Source organism: Lampris incognitus, chromosome 8 (assembly GCF_029633865.1).
Source record: "Lampris incognitus isolate fLamInc1 chromosome 8, fLamInc1.hap2, whole genome shotgun sequence".
Taxonomy (NCBI): domain Eukaryota; kingdom Metazoa; phylum Chordata; class Actinopteri; order Lampriformes; family Lampridae; genus Lampris; species Lampris incognitus.
This window is the reverse complement of record NC_079218.1, coordinates 60,433,080-60,452,850: the sequence shown is the minus strand read 5'-3', so window position 1 is coordinate 60,452,850 and position 19,771 is coordinate 60,433,080. Positions and strand designations below refer to the sequence as shown.

The 19,771-nt window shown below is 47.3% G+C and overlaps 1 protein-coding gene across 3 annotated transcripts; it reads left to right on the top strand.

The window, feature by feature from the left end:
* Window positions 1–1,707: 1,707 nt before the first annotated feature.
* Window positions 1,708–18,821, top strand: hnrnph1l (heterogeneous nuclear ribonucleoprotein H1, like). Of its 3 annotated transcripts, XM_056284682.1 has the most exons (11): window positions 1,708–1,780; window positions 3,202–3,288; window positions 7,576–7,731; window positions 8,786–8,929; window positions 9,753–9,891; window positions 13,302–13,486; window positions 13,686–13,795; window positions 13,960–14,095; window positions 18,069–18,143; window positions 18,456–18,539; window positions 18,725–18,821. In XM_056284682.1, exons 2-11 carry the CDS (start codon window positions 3,207–3,209, stop codon window positions 18,811–18,813), a joined length of 1,200 nt encoding a protein of 399 aa, XP_056140657.1. In that variant the 5' UTR covers window positions 1,708–1,780; window positions 3,202–3,206; the 3' UTR covers window positions 18,814–18,821. The 3 variants fall into 3 exon arrangements, with proteins under 3 accessions (XP_056140657.1, XP_056140655.1, XP_056140656.1); XM_056284680.1 differs by lacking the exon at window positions 18,725–18,821 and having other exon boundaries at window positions 18,456–18,675; XM_056284681.1 differs by lacking the exon at window positions 18,725–18,821 and having other exon boundaries at window positions 1,715–1,780; window positions 3,199–3,288; window positions 18,456–18,675.
* The last annotated feature ends 950 nt before the right edge of the window (window positions 18,822–19,771 follow it).

Below are 19,771 nucleotides of genomic sequence, written 5' to 3'. Positions count from 1 at the left end.
AGTAGTAGTAGTAGTAGCAGCAGCAGCAGCAGCAGTAGTAGTAGTAATAGTAGTAGTAGCAGCAGCAGCAGCAGCAGCAGCAGCAGCAGTAGTAGTAGTAGTACTAGTAGAAGCAGCAGCAGCAGCAGTAGTAGTAGTAGTAGTAGTAGAAGCAGCAGCAGCAGCAGTAGTAGTAGTAGTAGTAGTAGAAGCAGCAGCAGCAGTAGTAGTAGTAGTAGTAGTAGTAGTAGAAGCAGCAGCAGCAGCAGTAGTAGTAGTAGTAGTAGTAGCAGCAGCAGCAGTAGTAGTAGTAGTGGCAGCAGCAGCAGTAGTAACAGCAGTAGTAGTAGTAGTACTAGTAGAAGCAGCAGCAGCAGCAGTAGTAGTAGTAGAAGCAGCAGCAGCAGCAGTAGTAGCAGTAGTAGAAGCAGCAGTAGTAGTAGTAGTAGTAGTAGTAGTAGTAGTAGTAGTAGTAGTAGTAGAAGCAGCAACAGCAGTAGTAGTAGAAGAGACTTCTGAGGATCGGCACACTTCCGGATCCCACCGCTGGCACCAATGTAACCGGTTATTTTCTTGCCCGGTGCGGGATTCGATACGGATGTACTGCACCACAAGGCGACGTCACTAACCGCTCGGCTGGCTGGCGGGTCTGACCCTTTAGTCTAGCGGTTAGCGATGCCTCCTGCGGTGCGGGCGATACGGGATCGCTTCCCGGCCGCGGCAGCTCCTGTGGTTGCGTTGTCCCCCGAATTCGCTACATTGGTGTCAGAAGTGGGATGGAGCGACCGTAAGGCCATCTTGTTGTCTTTCAATAGTCCAATACAACTTCAGAGAGATCCAAGCAGGAAATGTTGCAGATAAGGTCGGGAATTAGAAAAAATTATGCTCGTGTACAAAGAATTTTGCCAGTAAAATTAAAAAATGAAGTACATGTTCCAAGATTTTGTTTTGTGAATTGCCATAATAACAAACTATTTCTTTTGGGGTAAAGGGATGTGTGATGTTTGCATTTAGGAAAATGTGAGATCCTAGATCTTTCCAAAACTTACTTGTTACTGAACAACTAAAAACCTAAATGAAGAGGAGTCTCTTCCTTCATCGTCTCCACAGGAAGTGCAGCAGCATCAGCACGTATAAGCGCGTCACTTGGGGATATGTTGTGCAGGAGCTCGAGAGTAACCTCTCTGACCTTGTTTGAAACACAGAACGTTTAATATGGTAACAAGCAGGCCTTGCTCCACTCAGGGTCCCCAACACAGGAATTCCAGTAGAACTTCCCTCTAGCTATCACTTTATCCCTTCTTTGGAAGATTCTTCTGCTATGCTTATTGATAAATGTTCTGTCCTTGAGTTCAAGTCCATGTGACACGAGCAAGGGAAGCATAGCTCTAGTCTGCCCGCCGCACAGATGACTCGTCATGAACTGAGTCATCCAAGAGGAAGTGCACGTGCTGTGGAATTAAACTCTCTACGTGGAATGGGAAAGTCATGAACCACCGTGACCTGTTCATATGATTAAACATTACCAAAGTCATCCCAGAATGGGATGGATGTGTCCGTGGTGCCATTCTGAAACAAACAAACAAACAAAGATGTATTCCCAATTGTAACATCGCTGTTCCATCTTGCCCTTTCTCTGTTCGGCTACATGTTAGTGACGTCACAGCTCCTCCGGTCTCCGGAAGTGTGACTCCGGCAGGGAAAATCGCGCGTCTGCGCAGTAGGAGTAGCAGGGGACCGGGTGAGCGAAGCGCCACGCTGAAAAAGAAAACCCCCCAAAAAACCCGATTTTGTGCAGAAGGTAAGAATTGTGCGCGTTGTGCGCGGCTCGTCGGGTTCGGTGTGCGTGGGGGCTGCGGGTCTCGGTCCGCGGCCGGCCCGGCGTGCGGCTTCCCCGCCGCGGGCAGCGGTTTGTGTCTGAGGCCTGCGCGTCTTTGTCTGCCTGCCGAGGAGACACGCCGCTCTCACCGACACTCGCGTGCCCGTCGGAAGTGTTTGAGTCCTTACAACGTCACTAAACGCGGATTTATGGCGCGCGTGTTCAGCCCGTCCACGCGGCCGCTCGCCGCAGGGCTCGGGGCTCGTGGTTTGCCGTAAGAGGCTGGTGGAAGTCGGTCGCTAGCTCCTTATGCTAACCCCACTCATTCAAACTGAGCAGCGGAAGGAGACGTGAGCTGCGTCCCCGGACGGCGACGACCCGCCCGGGCTCTAACCCGCTACTATCGCACTTCCGCAGTAGCATCGCGCTACCGCAGTAGCATCGCGCTACCACAGTAGCATACTACCATAGTAGCATGCTACTACAGTATCATACTACCATAGTAGCATATTACCATAGTATCATACTACCACAGTATCATACTACCATAGTAGGACTACCATAGTATCATACTACCGCAGTAACATACTACCGCAGTATCATACTACCGCAGTATCATACTACCACAGTAGCATATTACCACAGTATCATACTACCACAGTAGCACACTACCATAGTAGCATACTACCACAGTAGCATACTACCACAGTAGCACACTACCATAGTAGCATACTATTGCAGTAGCATACTACCGCGGTAGCATACTACCACAGTAACATACTACCGCAGTAACATACTACCATAGTAGCATACTACCACAGTAGCATACCACCACAGTATCATACTACCACAGTAGCATACCACCACAGTAACATACACATGGTACACACAGACAACAGCTCCCCACATCTATTGTAAAAGCACACGACGTATTGAAACGTGCACGCAGTACACTGCATATTACTACATATAGACACGAGATCAGGGGTGGGGGGCAGTCTTATCCACAAAGGGCCGGTGGGGGTGAAGAAAACCTGTGCCTCCTAATCAAGTTCCCCAGCAAAGACTACTGGTTGATTAGGGGGATCGGGTGTGTAACTGCTTGGTTGGAACAAGAACCTTCACCCACACTGGCCCTTTCTGGATAAGACTGCTCACCCCTGCACTAGCTCATACATATCACTCCAGATAAGCAGTGGATCATGCACCACGACATAGACAGTAGATTATATGGATCACTACATAAAGACAGTAGACTACACGTATCATTCAACTGGGTTCTCATTTACCTGCTGGACGTTTCCCTGAGGCTCCTTCTGTAATTCATTTTGTCAAAATGTTCCCTAACCTCCTTGTCCTCTCCTTTCTGTGTTCTTGCCCTCCTATCCTGTTGGTGGCAGCAGAGGGCATGGCTGATGAAGGCTACGTGGTGCGGGTCAGAGGTTTGCCCTGGTCCTGTTCATTGGATGAAGTTGCTCGGTTCTTCTCAGGTACATTGAGGCTGCACCAGAGACTCTCATTCAGTCATCCAAGTTTTAAGAGTACCATCATTTGATCTGAACATTGGGCCATCAGTCATTTAGTTAGCATAGGGATCATTAAGATGCCATATCTTCATCTTTACTTCGGACTGTGATTCATGTATCTCTGTATTTCCGTGAACATTATGAAGTTATTGGGAATCTTGAATATAAATAGACTGAATAGAACATTTTAGAACATGCAATAAGATATGACAGACCGTTTACACGTATAACCTTCTAAAAAGGCCAGATCAGAGTCCACAGCAGTGTTAAATTGTTTTGGTCGAGTTCACTTCAGATTGCTAAATACCAAGCATACTTTGATTAAATTCCACACCAAAATGTGGAAATTAGGATATGAGTGCAATCCATTGTTGTTTGAAAGCAGAATATTTTGGTTGCTTTAGCTTGATAACAAGCTAAAGAAGAGAAGGAGTGATGTATTAACATGAATGGTGGTCTGAAAAAGAAGGAAAATGTCATGAATAAATGGGCGGAATACAACATGTAAAAACGCTCTGCTGTAAACCCATAGTGCATTGCATCATGCTGTGATTTGCTGTGGTTGGTTTGATTACTTTTTTAACTCCAGAAACAGTCTGTACCACAATCCAATTTGAACTGGAAAACCTTTATGACTTGTTCGATGCACAAAAACTAAACAAGAAGTCGATAAATCCAGAACCAAATGATTTAGGCTACGGTCACACGTGCAAATGTAGGCAAATGACCATCGCTTGCCAAGGGTAAATTCGTATTTTGTCGTGCTGAATGTGGGCTGTGCAGGATGTGATGCAAACGGTTTGCTGGTTTGTACTCCGCAGTTGTGCTTGTCAGTCACCCATGAGTGGTTGTTGGTTTTGCGACAGGGAAATGTGTACTGAAGTCCAGAGAAAGATCTCACTTATACATGTTATCATAGTTTTAAGATGGCATACCTGTGGAGGCATGGAGGTGTTTAGGAGAGATGGCAGTGGAGTTTTTAACTAGATTCTTTAACACAATCTTGGAAAGCGAGAGGATGCCTGAGGAGTGGAGAAGAAGCATACTGGTACCGATTTTCAAGACTAAGGGTGATGTGCAGAACTGCAGCAACTACAGAGGTATAAAGTTGATCAGCCACAGCATGAAGACATGGGAAAGAGTAATAGAAGCTAGGTTAAGAGGAGAGGTGATGATCAGTGAGCAGCAGTATGGTTTCATGCCACGAAAGAGCACCACAGATGTGATGTTTGCTTTGAGACCGTTGATGGAGACGTATAGAGGAGGCCAGAAGGAGTTACACTGTGTCTTTGTGTATATAAAGAAAGCATACGACAGGGTGCCGAGAAGGGAGGTGTGGTATTGTATGAGGAGGTCAGGAGTGGCAGATAAGTATGTAGGAGTGATGCAGGATATGTATGAGGGAAGTGTGACAGTGGTGTGGTGTGCGGTTGGAATAACAGGTGGGTTCAAGGTGGAGGCGGGATTACATCAAGGATCGGCTCTGAGCCCTTTCTTGTTTGCAATGGTGATGGACAGGTTGACGAACAAGATCAGGTAGGAGTCTCCGTGGACTGATGTTTGTCGATGACATTGTGATCTGTAGCGAGAGTAGGGTGCAGGTTGAGGAGAGCCTGGAGAGGTGGAGGTATGCACTGGAGAGAAGAGGAATGAAAGTCAGTCAGTAGGAGCAAGACGGAATACCTATGCGTGAATGAGAGGGAGGACAGTGGAATGGTGAGGATGCAAGGAGTAGAGGTGATGAAGGTGGATGAGTTTAAATACTTGGGGTCAACTGTCCAAAGTAACGGGGAGTGCAGAAGAGAGGTGAAGAAGAGAGTGCAGGCAGGGTGGAGTGGGTGGAGAAGAGTGTCGAGAGTGATTTGTGACAGAAGGGTACCAGCAAGAGTTAAAGGGAAGGTTTACAAGATGGTTATGAGACGAGCTATGTTGTATGGTTTGGAGACAGTGGCACTGACAAAAAGACAGGAGGCGGAGCTGGAGTTGGGAATGATGAAGAAGGACAGGATTAGGAACGAGTATATTAGAGTGACAGCTCAGGTTGGATGGTTTGGAGATAAAGCAAGAAAGGCGAGATTGAGATGGTTTGGACATATGTGGAGGAGAGATGCTGGCCATATTGGGAGAAGGATGCTGAATATGGAGCTGCCAGGGAAGAGGAGAAGAGGAAGGCCAAAGAGGAGGTTTATGGATGTGGTGAGGGAGGACATGCACGTGGCTGGTGTGACAGAGGAAGATGCAGAGGACAGGAAGAGATGAAATGAATGATCAGCTGTGGTGACCGCTAACAGAAGCAGCCGATAGTAGTATCAGTAGTACATGTCATCATAGTTTTATGGACAAATACGGAGGAAGAACATTGGTGTACAAGTTATATTTGTATACCTCAAAATATGAATTGATGTTATAAACAAAATTTCCATTTATTTCCGGTCAATGCCTGTGTCCCAACTCACTCCCAGCCAGGCAGCATCTCTCTTGTGGGACAGTTTGTAGTTTTCACAGACAATGTCGTACAATACCGTACATCCTGGTTCACTAAGAAAACTACAGCCAATCACAGCCAAGTGAGGTCAACCACACACATGTCTTTGCTATTGTTTGAGGCTACAGATTCGCCGGTCAAAGTTTACCGAAGTTGAACTCTATGTGAAGGGAAAATGCAAATTTATTTTGCCACTGGAAGCAAATGTTTTATTCACCTCTTCGCTCACTTAACACTAGAACGACCAAGACCGTCATTTTGACGGTTTTGGATTTTCAAAGTTTAATAACTGCGAAAAAAAAGATACAGACCTGCCGCTCCCTGAATTCACTCTGGCTTAGCTCTCTCTTGGCTTAAGTCTTACTTATCTGGAAGAACACATTGTGTCTGCTATAGTGATATTACATCAACATTCTCTGACGTTAAATATGGTGTACCTCAGGGCTCAGTACATGGCCCTCTACTTTTCTCTCTTTATATTTGACCTCTTGGCCAAATTATACGCAGTTATGGAATAAACGTCCATTCTTATGCTGATGATACTCAGCTGTATGTGCCTATAAGAGCTGATGATCATACTCAAATGTCTAATTTAGAGGCCTGCTTGGCTGCTGTGAAAAACTGGATGTCACAAAATTTCCTGCTTTTAAATTCTGATAAAACCAAGATGCTGGTCATTGGCCCTGCTAGACACAGACACAAATTTGATCAAGTAATGATAGCAATCGACAACTCTGTGATTTCACAAAGTGTGGCAGTCAAAATCTTGGTGTTATGTTTGATCCCAGCCTTTCCTTTGATAAGCACATTAAAGAAATCACCAAGACTACTTTTTTTCACTTAGGTAACATAGCTAAAATTTGGTCTTTTCTCTCCATGGCTGACACAGAGACTCTAATACATGCATTTGTTTCATCCAGACTTCATTACTGTAATGTTCTGTTCTCAGGTCTGCCACATGCTAGTACTGAAAGTCTTCAGAGGGTTCAGAATGCTGCTGCTAGAATCCTAACCAAATCTAGGAAATTTGGCCATATTACACCAATTCTTGCCTCCTTTCATTGGCTTCCTATCCATGTTAGATCAGAATACAAGGTGCTTCTGCTGACTTATAAACTCCTAAATGGGCTTGCCCCATCTTACCTGTCTGATCTCCTTAAACCATACATTCCATCTCCAGCTCTTCGCTGTCAAAATACAGGGCTTCTGTGTGTACCCAAATTTAAAAAGAGGTCAGCTGGTGGCAGGGTGATGCTGGTCGCATGGTTCAGGTCCTGGGCTGTTCTGTTGGCGTTTGGACACTGCTTGGCATTGTCCTCATCATATTCTTCATATATTTTATAATGCCATTGTAATTCTGTTATCCGCTTTAAATTATTTTATTCTGTAAATTGTGTAAACACAACACCATTGCATGTTGTCCGTCTTGGGAGAGAGATCCCTCCTCTGTTGCTCTCCCTGAGGTTTCTTCTTGTTTTTTCTTCCTGTTAAAGGGTTTTTAGGGAGTTGTCCCTTATCTGATGTGAGGGTCTGAGAACAGGATGTTGTGTTGCTGTAAAGCCCCTTGAGGCAAATTTGTGATATTGGGCTATACAAATAAAATTGACTTGACTTGACTAATACTGTTAGCTCAACAACTACGACTATTGGTGGTACTGCTACGACATTATTATTACTACTATAATTACGACTTGTAGGACTTTTGCTACTACTACTGCTACTGCTGCTGCTGTCTTGTCTTATTGTGTATGATTGTGTTTTTCCAGATTGTAAGATCGCCAATGGTGGGAACAGTATCCACTTCACTTACACCAGGGAGGGGCGGCCCAGCGGAGAGGCGTTTGTGGAGGTGGAGACTGAGGAAGACCTCAAGATTGCAGTGAAGAAAGATCGAGAGACACTGGGACACAGATATGTAGAAGGTGAGAGAGAATCCCATTGAGAAAGCATGTCTGTGGGAGACTTTACTCATCCTGAAGGAAACATTTTACTTCATCAGAAATATTAATTGTGATTTTGTGTTGTTGTTGAAGATGGGAGCGAAGCGCTAGAGATTAGAGGACTAAAGATCAGCAGAACAAAGACTGAGTACCTGTGTATAAATAAGCAAGTAGAAAGTCCACAATTGACCTTAGGAGAAGATTCCCCAGAAGTGAATGAATTCAAGTACTTAGGATCGACAATATAGACAGAAGGCGGTGGTAAGAAGGAAGTCAAGAAAAGGACACAATAAGGGTGGAATTTGTGGAGAAAGGTAGCTGGAGTACTTTGAGACAAAAGAGTGCTGTTGGGGATAAAGGGCAAAGTATACAAATCAATGGTCAGGCCTGCCATGCTCTATGGTATGGAAGCAGTGACAACAGAGAGGCTAGAATCTACATTACAGGTAGCAGAGATGAACATGCTGCGTTGGTCCTTGGGAGTGACTAGAAAAGGCCGAAAGAGAAATGAAGACTTGAGCTACGTTCAAGATCAGAGGAATGGATGAGAAGTTGAGAGAGACAAGATTGAGATTGTTTTGGCACGTACAGAGAGGAGGCATAGACTATAAAAGTATCGGACCTCGAAATACCTGGCAAAAGAGGAAGACCAAGGAAAAGATAGAGAGACCAGATAGAGGAGGACATGAGGAGGGTTGGACTGCGGGAGAGACAGACAGAAAGCTATGGAGGGCAAAAAGCTGCTGTGGCGACCCCTTAGAACAGCTAACAAGCTGAAAGAAGAAGAAGATTGTAGTTCTTTTTGTTGTCATCGTGACATGTTGATGTCATACAAATATGAAGAGATCCAGTCTTAAACGGAGGAGTAGAGAAAAGGAGGGAAACTTTTAGCTTGACATGACAAAGATGAACGTGCTTTTAACATTCTACCTTTCCCCCACGTCTCTCCTTCTGTCTGTCTTTGTCTTTTTGTTTATTTCACCCTCTGACTGTGTGTATGATGGTCTTTCTTTCTGTCTGTCTGCCTGTCTGTCAGTGTTTAAATCCAACAGTGTGGAGATGGACTGGGTTCTTAAACACACGGGTCCAGGCTGTCCAGAGCCCGAAGGGGAGGGTTTGGTTCGGCTCCGGGGCCTCCCCTTTGGCTGCAGCAAGGAGGAGATCGTCCAGTTCTTCTCTGGTAAGGAGCGCCCCCCTTCTCCTCCTCCTCTCTATCTGTTTTGTCAAACTACGTGTCTGTTTGTCTGTCCATTTTAACTAGTATCTGGAGTTCAGACCAAAAGTCTGAGAAGATCAAAGATGTTATGTTTTATTACACATTTGACAACAAAAATTAGATACAGTAGATCCAAGACGCTGCCACAGAAAGTTGTTATTGAAAATGAGTTTAGAAATCACACCCCAGGGCATCCGGGTAGCGTGGCGGTCTATTCCGTTGCCTACCAACACAGGGATCACCGCTTCAAAACCCCGTGTTACCTCCGGCTTGGTCGAGCGTCCCTACCGACACAATTGGCCGTGTCTGCGGGTGGGAAGGCAAATGTGCGTATGTGTCCTGGTTGCTGCACTAGCTCCTCTCTGGTCAGTCGGGGTGCCTGTTCGGGGGGGGGGGACTGGGGGGGATGACGTGATCCTCCCACGCACTACGTCCCCCTGGTGAAACTCCTCACTGTCAGTTGAAAAGAAGCGGCTGGTGACTCCACATGTATCGGAGGAGGCATGTGGTAGTCTGCAGCCCTCCCCAGATCGGCAGAGGGGGTGGAGTAGAAACCAGGACGGCTCAGCAGAGTGGGGTAATTGGCCGAATACAATTGGGGAGGAAAAATGGGGGGGGGGATTCACACCCATTATCTTACCAGTAAACTACTTGTTAATATAAGAAGTCGAATAATCATGATGTCATAATGTTTCTAATCTGGAAACACTGAAGATTGATCCCCAAAAGGTACCAGTCTATAATATGATATAACTGATTGGATAAAATCTAATCTGTGTTTTTGTAGGTTTAGAGATTGTTCCTAATGGCATCACACTACCCATGGACTACCAGGGCAGGAGCACCGGTGAAGCCTTCGTTCAGTTTTCTACTCAGGAGATCGCCGAGAAAGCTTTGAAAAAACACAAGGAGAGGATTGGGCACAGGTAAACATGCATATACGATTAAAAAATGTGTGATTGGTAGCAGGATAGAAAGTCAGAGGTCAATATTTTGTATCTGAAAAATTTGCTTAGAGCGCTCTTGACCCAGAGCAGACCTGACCTCTTTTAAAGCCTAGAGCAATGTGAGTTCTCCTCCTCTTTCCAAAGATGAGGCTATATAAACTTTTAATGAATGCACAGCTCATCAATGTCACTTCTAGTTCCACCAACCAATCACAGTGAAGGAGGGGCGGGACCAGAGAGGTCTGCTCTGTCCAAACAGGGAGGAGAAATCAAAATAAATTAAAGTGAATCAGTAAATAGTCGGGATAGCAGAAAAACCTGTTTATTTGACGTTGTCTGTGTAAATTTACAATCTGAATAAAGAGAAAACAGGAAAAATGTTTCTGTTGTGGTGTTACATATCTGCTTTGGGAGACCCTACCAGGAGCTATTGCCCCCAACAACATAGCTCCCAGGATCACCGGGACACCCAAACCCCTCACGTGGTGGAGGGGCAGTAGCTCCTGGTAGGGTCTCCCAAGGCAAATTGGTCCAAGGGGAGGGGCCAGACTAAGAGCGATTCCCAAGAAACCCAATGAAAGTACACCAGCAGAGCTACAACACCTCACCTGGAAAAGGGAAACCGGGGCCCCCTGCTGGAGCTTGACCTTGGAAGGGAGCTCGCCGGTGAGCGTTTGGTGGCCGGGCCTTGGCCCATGGGGCCTGGTTGGGCCCAGCCCAGAAAAAACAACATAGAGCCACCACCCCGTGGACCCACCACACATGGGGATGAGCATTGGGGTAGGGTGCAATGCAGGCCAGGCGACAGGCAAAGGTGGGGACCGGTGCACGCCGACTTCCGGCATTGCAGATTGGTCCTCGGGACGTGGAATGTCACCTCTCTGGCAGGAAAGGAGCCTGAACTGGTGCAGGAGGTGGAGCAGTACCAACTAAATATAGTTGGGCTCACCTCCATACAGCATGGGCTCTGGTACCAAATTCCTGGGGAGGGGCTGGACTGTTTTCCGGAGTTGACTAGGTCCCAGGTTGAGCGCCGCTGTGTTGGAGTTCTCCCCGGGGAATGAGAGGGTCGCCTCTATACGACTGCGAGTCACTGGAGGGAAGGCTCTGACTGTTGTGGGTGCTTATGCACCGAATAGCAGTTTGGAGTATCCAGCCCTCTTGGAGTCTCTGGGTGGTTCCCTGGATAGGGTTCAGCCTATTCAGGGAATTATCCACTCTATAGTTCTGCTGGGGGACTTCCAATGCTCACGTGGGCAAAGATGGAGAAACCTGGAGGGGCGTGATTGGGAGGAACGGCCTCCCCGATCAGAACCCGAGCTGTGCCTTGTTATTGGACTTCTCTGCGAGTCATGGATTGGTCATAACAAACATCATGTTTGAACATAAGGTAGTTCATAAGTGTACTTGGTACCAGAACACCTTAGGCTGACGATCGATGATAGACCTTGTGGTCGTATCATCAGATCTGCGGCCGGATGTTTTGGACACTTGGGTGAAGAGAGGAGCAGAGCTGTAAACTGATCACCACCTGGTGGTGAGTTGGATCAGATGGCAGGGAAGGCCGCCGGACAGACCCGGCAAACCCAAACATGTAGTGAGAGTGAACTGAGAACGTCTGGCGGAGGCCCATGTCCGTGAGGTCTTCAACTCCCACCTCCGGAAGAAGTTCTTGTGTATCCTGAGGGAGGCTGGGACATGGAGTCTGAGTGGGCCATGTTCAAAGCCTCTATTGCAGATCCGGCAGGTAGGAGCTGTGATCATAAGGTCATCGCTGCCTGTCAAGGTGGTAATGTAAGAACCTGCTGGTGGACACCGGCGGTGAGGGAAGCTGTCAGGCTGAAGAAGGAGGCCTTTCGGGCTTGGTTGGCCCAGGGAGTCTCCTGAAGCAGCAGACAGGTACTGAGAGGCCAAAAGGGCTGTGGCTTCGGTGGTTGCGGAAGCAAAAACTCAGGTGTGGGAGGAGTTTATCAAAGATATGGAGGAGGACTTTTGGTTGGCCTCACAGCCGGGGAGGGGAACTGTTGACCCAGACTGGGGATGTTGTCAGGTGGTGGAAAGAATGCTTTGGGGAGCTCCTGAACCCAGCTAACACATCCTCAGTGGAGGAGGTAGAGTCTGAAGACTCGGGGGAAGCCCCATCCATATCCCAGGCTGAGGTCTCTGAGGTAGTTAAGAAGCTCCTCGGTGGATGAGATTCGTCCTGAGATGCTGAAGGCTGTGGACATTGTTGGGCTGTCTTGACTGACACGCCTCTTCAGTGTCACATGGAGGTCAGGGCAGTACCTATGGAGTGGCAGACTGGGGTGTTGGGCCCCATATTTAAAAACGGGGACCGGAGAGTGTCCTCCAATTATCGGAGCATCACATTGCTCAGCCTCCCTGGTAAAGTCTACTCTAGGGTGTTGGAAAGGAGGCTCTGACCGATTGTCGAACCTCGGATCCAGGAGTAACAGTGCGGATTCCGTCCTGGCCGTGTAACAACAGACCAACTATTTACCCCTGCAGAAGTGCTGAGGGAGGCATGGGAGTTTGACCATCCAGTCTACATGTGTTTTGTGGACTTGGAGAGGGCTTAGGACCGTTTACCATGGGACACTCTGTGGGAGGTACTGTGGGAGTATGGGGTACCACGGCAGTTGCTACAAGCCATCCGGTCCTTGTATAATCAAAGTGAGAGCTGTGTCCATATTCTCGGCACAAAGTCAGACACGTTTTCGGTGGTGTCAGGACTCTGCCAAGGTTGTTCCTTGTCTCCCATTCTGTTTGTGATATTCATGGACAGGGACAGGATCTCAAGGCGCTCCGTAGGGTGTCTGGGCTCAGCCTTAGAGATAGGGTGAGGAGCTCACACATCCGGAGGGAGCTCGGAGTAGAGCCGCTGCTCCTTCGTGTCGAAAGTAGCCAGTTGAGGTGGTTCGGGCATCTGATTAGGATGCCTCCTGGGTGCCTTCCTTTGGAGGTTTTCCAGGCACATCCAACTGGGAGGAGACCCCGGGGTAGACCCAGAAGTCGCTGGAGGGACTACATGTCCAATCTGGCCTGGGAACGCCTTGGGATCCCCCAGGAGGAGCTGGGGGGCATTGCTGGGGAGAGGGACGTCTGGAGTGCCCTACTTAACTTGCTGCCACTGCGACCCAACCCTGGAGAAGCGGCTGATGATGAGAGTTGAGATGAGATGATGCATATCTGAGATTCAGCACTCAATGCTGATTTGGCGACAGAAAGCCAAGGCTACTGAAACATTAGCCAATCAGAGCACTGAATGAGAGATGAAATAAATAAGAAATTTACAGACAGACTCAAATCTGCAATAGGAAAACTGACTCATCCACAAATGATTGTGTGTGTGTGTGTGTGTGTCTGTCTGTCTGTCTCTTCTCTCACAGATACATAGAGATCTTTAAGTCCAGCCGTGCAGAGGTGAGGACCCATTACGAGCCGCATCGTAAGGCTCTGGGGGGTATGCAGCGGCCTGGACCCTACGACAGGCCAGGCGCAGGGGGCCGTGGGGGCGGCTACAATGGAATGAGCCGAATAAGCTCCTATGACAGGAGGAGAGGAGCATATGGAGGTAAGGAGAAGTTAAGTTCATGTCTTTGACTCTGTACTTTATCAGCCTCAGCATGTGCGTTGGCTGCAGTGCTTAGTAATGCTCACGTGTTACTTTGTAACAACGTCTAGGCAGGGCTGCCAGCGGGTCCAAGTAATGTTGTTGTTATTATGTGTTGTTTCTGTATGTAAATGATCTACTGACCTCACTTCCTGTCCAGGAGGGGCAGATCGCTACGGCGATAGCGGGTCCAATTTCCAGAGCACAACAGGTCATTGTGTGCACATGAGAGGACTGCCGTACCGCGCAACGGAAACTGACATCTATAACGTAAATACACACACACACACTGGGGTTGTCACAATACCAAAACTTTGATACTTGTGTATTAGTACACAGTAACATAAACGGTGGTTTGTTTTGATAGTAGTTATTATCTTGGTTTTTAATACTCACTTATTGGGTGTGTTTGGTTTCTGCCCTCATGCATGCAGTTCTTCTCTCCTCTGAACCCGGTGCGGGTCCACATGGAGGTGGGTCATGACGGCAGAGTGACCGGGGAGGCCGATGTCGAGTTTGCGACACACGAGGACGCAGTGGCATCCATGTCCAAGGACAAAGCTAACATGCGTGAGTGTTGGTCAGCTGACACACTGCTCTGGTTCCTGGTTGGACCGAGTCAGTCCTTCTCAGCCCACTGACTGTGTTCATTCGTCTGAACCAGCAGTGTGGCTGACGCCTGCTGGAGTCGTCACAGGGCGCGACACTTCACTTGGTACTCTACCACTAGAATGACCGGGTTTCACTCCTACAGTCTGCCAAGATAAATACCAGCTGAGATGTTAACGCATTACACACATTAGTGTGTCTGTTGTGAAACTAACTGACACCAAAATTAACATTTTAACAACTTTAATACTGTTTTTAAACAATTTAAAATGGCCGCTGTCCAACGCCTGTAAATACTGCAGCGCCTCGGTGGTAGTCATGGTGCGTCTGTAACAGCGTCTGTAACCAGACATGTTGGACATAATCACACCAAGTTTAGACTATTTGTCTGTACTGGAGGGCACTAGTGTGTTTCTAGGACACAGCAAGGAACTTCACACAGGAAACGATGCGACCAACACACGTCACAAATACTGACATGATGCACACCATCACGCACACATAACGAGCGGTCGTGTTGACCGCTCCTGGTCGTTCTAGGTAGATCTCATCGTAAATATGCCTTTCTAGGAGCATTCAGGGAGCGGCAGTTCTGTATCTTTTATTTTCGCAAAGTTATTAAACTGTGAAAATCCAAAAGTGTTAAAACTGCCGTGTTTGTTAGATTTCCTTAAGTAGTCCACCAAAGTGAGAAGACTCTCAAAGTTGTTGGTAGTCTCACAGATGTTCACATAAGCAGGCTGATCAAATAAAACACCCTCACCTGCAGATGTTCTGGTAGAGCGGGTCAGGTAGGGCGGGTCAGGTAAAGGCCTCATTAAACAGAGTTGATATGATTGCTCCAATGGACTGTGTTGATGTCAGAGGAGGTTGAACAGAGTGGGAAGTGTGTCAGTACTGAAGCAGGGTTGAACAGAGTGGGAAGTGTGTCAGTACTGAAGCAGGGTTGAACAGAGTGGGAAGTGTGTCAGTACTGAAGCAGGTTGAACAGAGTGGGAAGTGTGTCAGTACTGAAGCAGGTTGAACAGAGTGGGAAGTGTGTCAGTACTGAAGCAGGTTTGAACAGAGTGGGAAGTGGTGTCAGTACTGAAGCAGGTTTGAACAGAGTGGGAAGTGGTGTCAGTACTGAAGCAGGTTTGAACAGAGTGGGAAGTGTGTCAGTACTGAAGCAGGTTTGAACAGAGTGGGAAGTGTGTCAGTACTGAAGCAGGTTTGAACAGAGTGGGAAGTGTGTCAGTACTGAAGCAGGTTGAACAGAGTGGGAAGTGTGTCAGTACTGAAGCAGGTTGAACAGAGTGGGAAGTGTGTCAGTACTGAAGCAGGTTTGAACAGAGTGGGAAGTGTGTCAGTACTGAAGCAGGTTTGAACAGAGTGGGAAGTGTGTCAGTACTGAAGCAGGTTTGAACAGAGTGGGAAGTGTGTCAGTACTGAAGCAGGGTTGAACAGAGTGGGAAGTGTGTCAGTACTGAAGCAGGGTTGAACAGAGTGGGAAGTGTGTCAGTACTGAAGCAGGTTTGAACAGAGTGGGAAGTGTGTCAGTACTGAAGCAGGTTTGAACAGAGTGGGAAGTGTGTCAGTACTGAAGCAGGTTTGAACGGAGTGGGAAGTGTGTCAGTACTGAAGCAGGTTTGAACAGAGTGGGAAGTGTGTCAGTACTGAAGCAGGTTTGAACGGAGTGGGAAGTGTGTCAGTACTGAAGCAGGTTTGAACAGAGTGGGAAGTGTGTCAGTACTGAAGCAGGGTTGAACAGAGTGGGAAGTGTGTCAGTACTGAAGCAGGGTTGAACAGAGTGGGAAGTGTGTCAGTACTGAAGCAGGGTTGAACAGAGTGGGAAGTGTGTCAGTACTGAAGCAGGTTGAACAGAGTGGGAAGTGTGTCAGTACTGAAGCAGGTTTGAACGGAGTGGGAAGTGTGTCAGTACTGAAGCAGGTTTGAACAGAGTGGGAAGTGTGTCAGTACTGAAGCAGGTTTGAACAGAGTGGGAAGTGTGTCAGTACTGAAGCAGGTTTGAACGGAGTGGGAAGTGTGTCAGTACTGAAGCAGGTTTGAACAGAGTGGGAAGTGTGTCAGTACTGAAGCAGGTTTGAACAGAGTGGGAAGTGTGTCAGTACTGAAGCAGGGTTGAACAGAGTGGGAAGTGTGTCAGTACTGAAGCAGGTTTGGTCAGTATGTGTAAGAGTAATTTAATCAAGCCAGGCTTCCAAACACCGAGCCCATCCTCGAACTAATGAATATTCATGATTTTATTCAAGATAACTGAGGCTTGCCCAGTCTCACAGCTCTCAGCCAAATGCCTACAAAGTATTGTAATTATACGGGCATCCGGGTAGTGTGGCGGTCTATTCCGTTGCCTACCAACACGGGGATCGCCGGTTCGAATCCCCGTGTTACCTCCAGCTTGGTCGGGCGTCTCTACAGACACAACTGGCCGTGTCTGCGGGTGGGGAGCCGGATGTGGGTATGTGTCCTGGTCGCTGCACTAGCGCCTCCTCTGGTCAGTTGGGGCACTTGTCCGGGGGGGAGGGGGAACTGGGGGGGAATAGCGTGATCCTCCCACGTGCTACGTCCTCCTGGTGAAACTCCTCACTGTCAGGTGAAAAGAAGCGGCTGGTGACTCCACATGTGTCGGAGGAGACATGTGGTAGTCTGCAGCCCTCCCCGGATCAGCAGAGGGGGTGGAGCAGCGACCGGGACGGCTCCAACCACAGAATAGAGATCCTACAAAAGTACCAATGAGCTGTTCTACGTCACTAAAGACGCAAGTGCGTCCGCCATTGTTGTTTACCTGGAGCGACCGGTGATCGCGCACTGTCAGTAATTCAGTGGCGCCACGAACAGGATTGTCTCGTTTCAATCAGTTGATTCAAATCTGTGTTCATTTATCACAAATGCAAAGCTTGGTAGAGTTAATCCGGCCTGATCAACTATACAGAGTATTAAATATCACGCATTATTAGTGGTGAAATAGGCCCCGTTTGTCCCGGAACAGCAGCACAGCAGCGATCTCAACGGGATCTTACCATTTCTTCTTACCCCTTTGTTTACAAATATTATTATGGACAAACTGTAGAAATATCTCCCACATCGAGAGAATATGTTGCACTGTGGTGGTGCAATAAATAGACACAAAATCCCCTGTCTGAGCGCCATCGGACCTCCCTCAGCGAGACTTGAACTGAACTGTTGAAAAGAAAGGGACACCCTGTTGTTAAGTGTAACCTTGCATTTATTAAGGTTAAGATGTGAATGTGACCGACTGTACACTGATGTTTTGAGTTGAATGGTGAATTTGAATGGTTTGTCCTGCAAGGTTTAATCTCAAAGGGTCAACTGACCTGAAAAGGGGATTTTAGAGGGTAGACTTACCCCACTCACCTGAAACTAAAACGAGTTTAACTCGGAGGATAAAATAACTGACACAAAATAGGTCTGGCTTGATAACGTAGACTGTTATCCTAGGAAAAATATAGACCGGTCTCGTCTTAATTAGAGAATATAAAATGGATAATTGACTAAACTAATTAGAAACCTGAACCTAAACAACCTATTCGGAATTCAAAAGGGATTCAAACCAGGGATTTCAGTATATCTGAATGCATGATTGTGTGACACATAGCTGTGAGTAGTGTTCATGTTCAAGGGAATTAACACTGTGTTGTCATGAAATTGACGGCTCTTAATTTTGTAGCCCAGTCTCTGGTCTGCTGTGCTGTTGCTCAGCCACTCCTTAAGAGCCTAATCTGGTCCAGTGTCAGATAGTGACACGAGTGTTGCAAACATTTTGTACTGTGATGCAATAAAACAGAACAATTGTGTAGCACCCGTTTAATACACACTGAACATGTGACAGGAAACACTGATCATCCTGCTCTCTTATCCACTCCTCTCACTTCTATACTTCCTGTTTTCCATCTTTTCTTCCCCCGCTATACAGAGCATCGTTATGTGGAATTGTTCCTCAACTCAACAGCAGGTGGCAGTAACGGGGGCTATGGTGGTCAAATGATGGGTAGGTACCAAAAAAGAAGAAACAAAACACACTTACAGTTTACTCATTAGCCTATGCTGCTGTTTCAAAACACAACAACACAACAACAACACAATAAACTTCCCTTGGCAGCAACATCACAGGAAAGTGCGTTATAGAGGTCAAAGGTCAAAGCCAAAACACTTCCTGTATGGATGATAGAGAAGTGACAGAGACACAGGGTGACCATGAACTAGGGGAAGTGTATGGGGGGGGGTAGGTGGGGGTAGGTTGACCTGATGACAACTGGAAGTGTTTGTGTTAATCTGTCATTGGCCTGTCTCTGTTACCTAGGCAACCAGTCATCCTATGGTAACCAGGGATACTCTGGGGGTTACAACAGCAACTCAGGCATGGGGGGGGGCTACAACGATTATAGTAAGCACCAACTCCCACACACACACTCGCAGATACACACACTCAGTTGTGCAAATGAGCAATGTTGGTTTGTTGTGCTTGTTTGTGTTAGGTAGTAGTACTGGTTAGTAGTACTGGTTAGTAGTGTGAGTAGTTGTGGTTAGTGTGTGGTAGGTCTTGATGTTTCTATTCCTTTCTCCTGTTAGGTAATCAGGGTGGAATGAACAACAGCTACTACGGGAGCAGCCGTGGCTCTGTGGGGATGAACGGCATGGGTGGAGGATGGGGCATGTAACCATGGCAGGGAGGTGTGTGTTGGGGGGCGGGCGGGGGGGGGGGTTCATTTACACTGTCAGTTAAACCAACAGAGGAATATGTAAAGAAAACACTTTTGATTTGATTGGTTTGTGATACATAGTTGTTATCCAGGACAAGGAAGCCAGCTGTTCATGTGACCCAGCTTGTCTTACAGCAACACAACAGTCTGACCAACACAACAGTCTGACAAACACAACAGTCTGACCAACACAACGGTCTGAACAACACAACGGTCTGACCAACACAACGGTCTGACCAACAGAACGGTCTGACAAACACAACGGTCTGACCAACACGACAGTCTGACAAACACAACAGTCTGACCAACACAACGGTCTGAATAACACAACGGTCTGACAAACACAACAGTCTGACCAACACGACTGTCTGACAAACACGACAGTCTGACAAACACGACAGTCTGACCAACACAACTGTCTGACAAACACAACGGTCTGACCAACACGACAGTCTGACCAACACGACTGTCTGACCAACACAACAGTCTGACCAACACAACAGTCTGACAAACACAACAGTCTGACAAACACAACGGTCTGACCAACACAACTGTCTGACAAACACAACAGTCTGACCAACACGACAGTCTGACAAACACAACAGTCTGACCAACACAACGGTCTGACTAACACAACGGTCTGACAAACACAACGGTCTGACCAACACGACTGTCTGACAAACACGACAGTCTGACAAACACAACAGTCTGACCAACACAACAGTCTGACAAACACAACAGTATGACAAACACAACGGTCTGACCAACACAACAGTCCGACCAACACAACTGTCTGACAAACACAACAGTCTGACCAACACGACAGTCTGACCAACACAACAGTCTGACCAACACAACTGTCTGACAAACACAACAGTCTGACCAACACGACAGTCTGGCCAACACAACGGTCTGA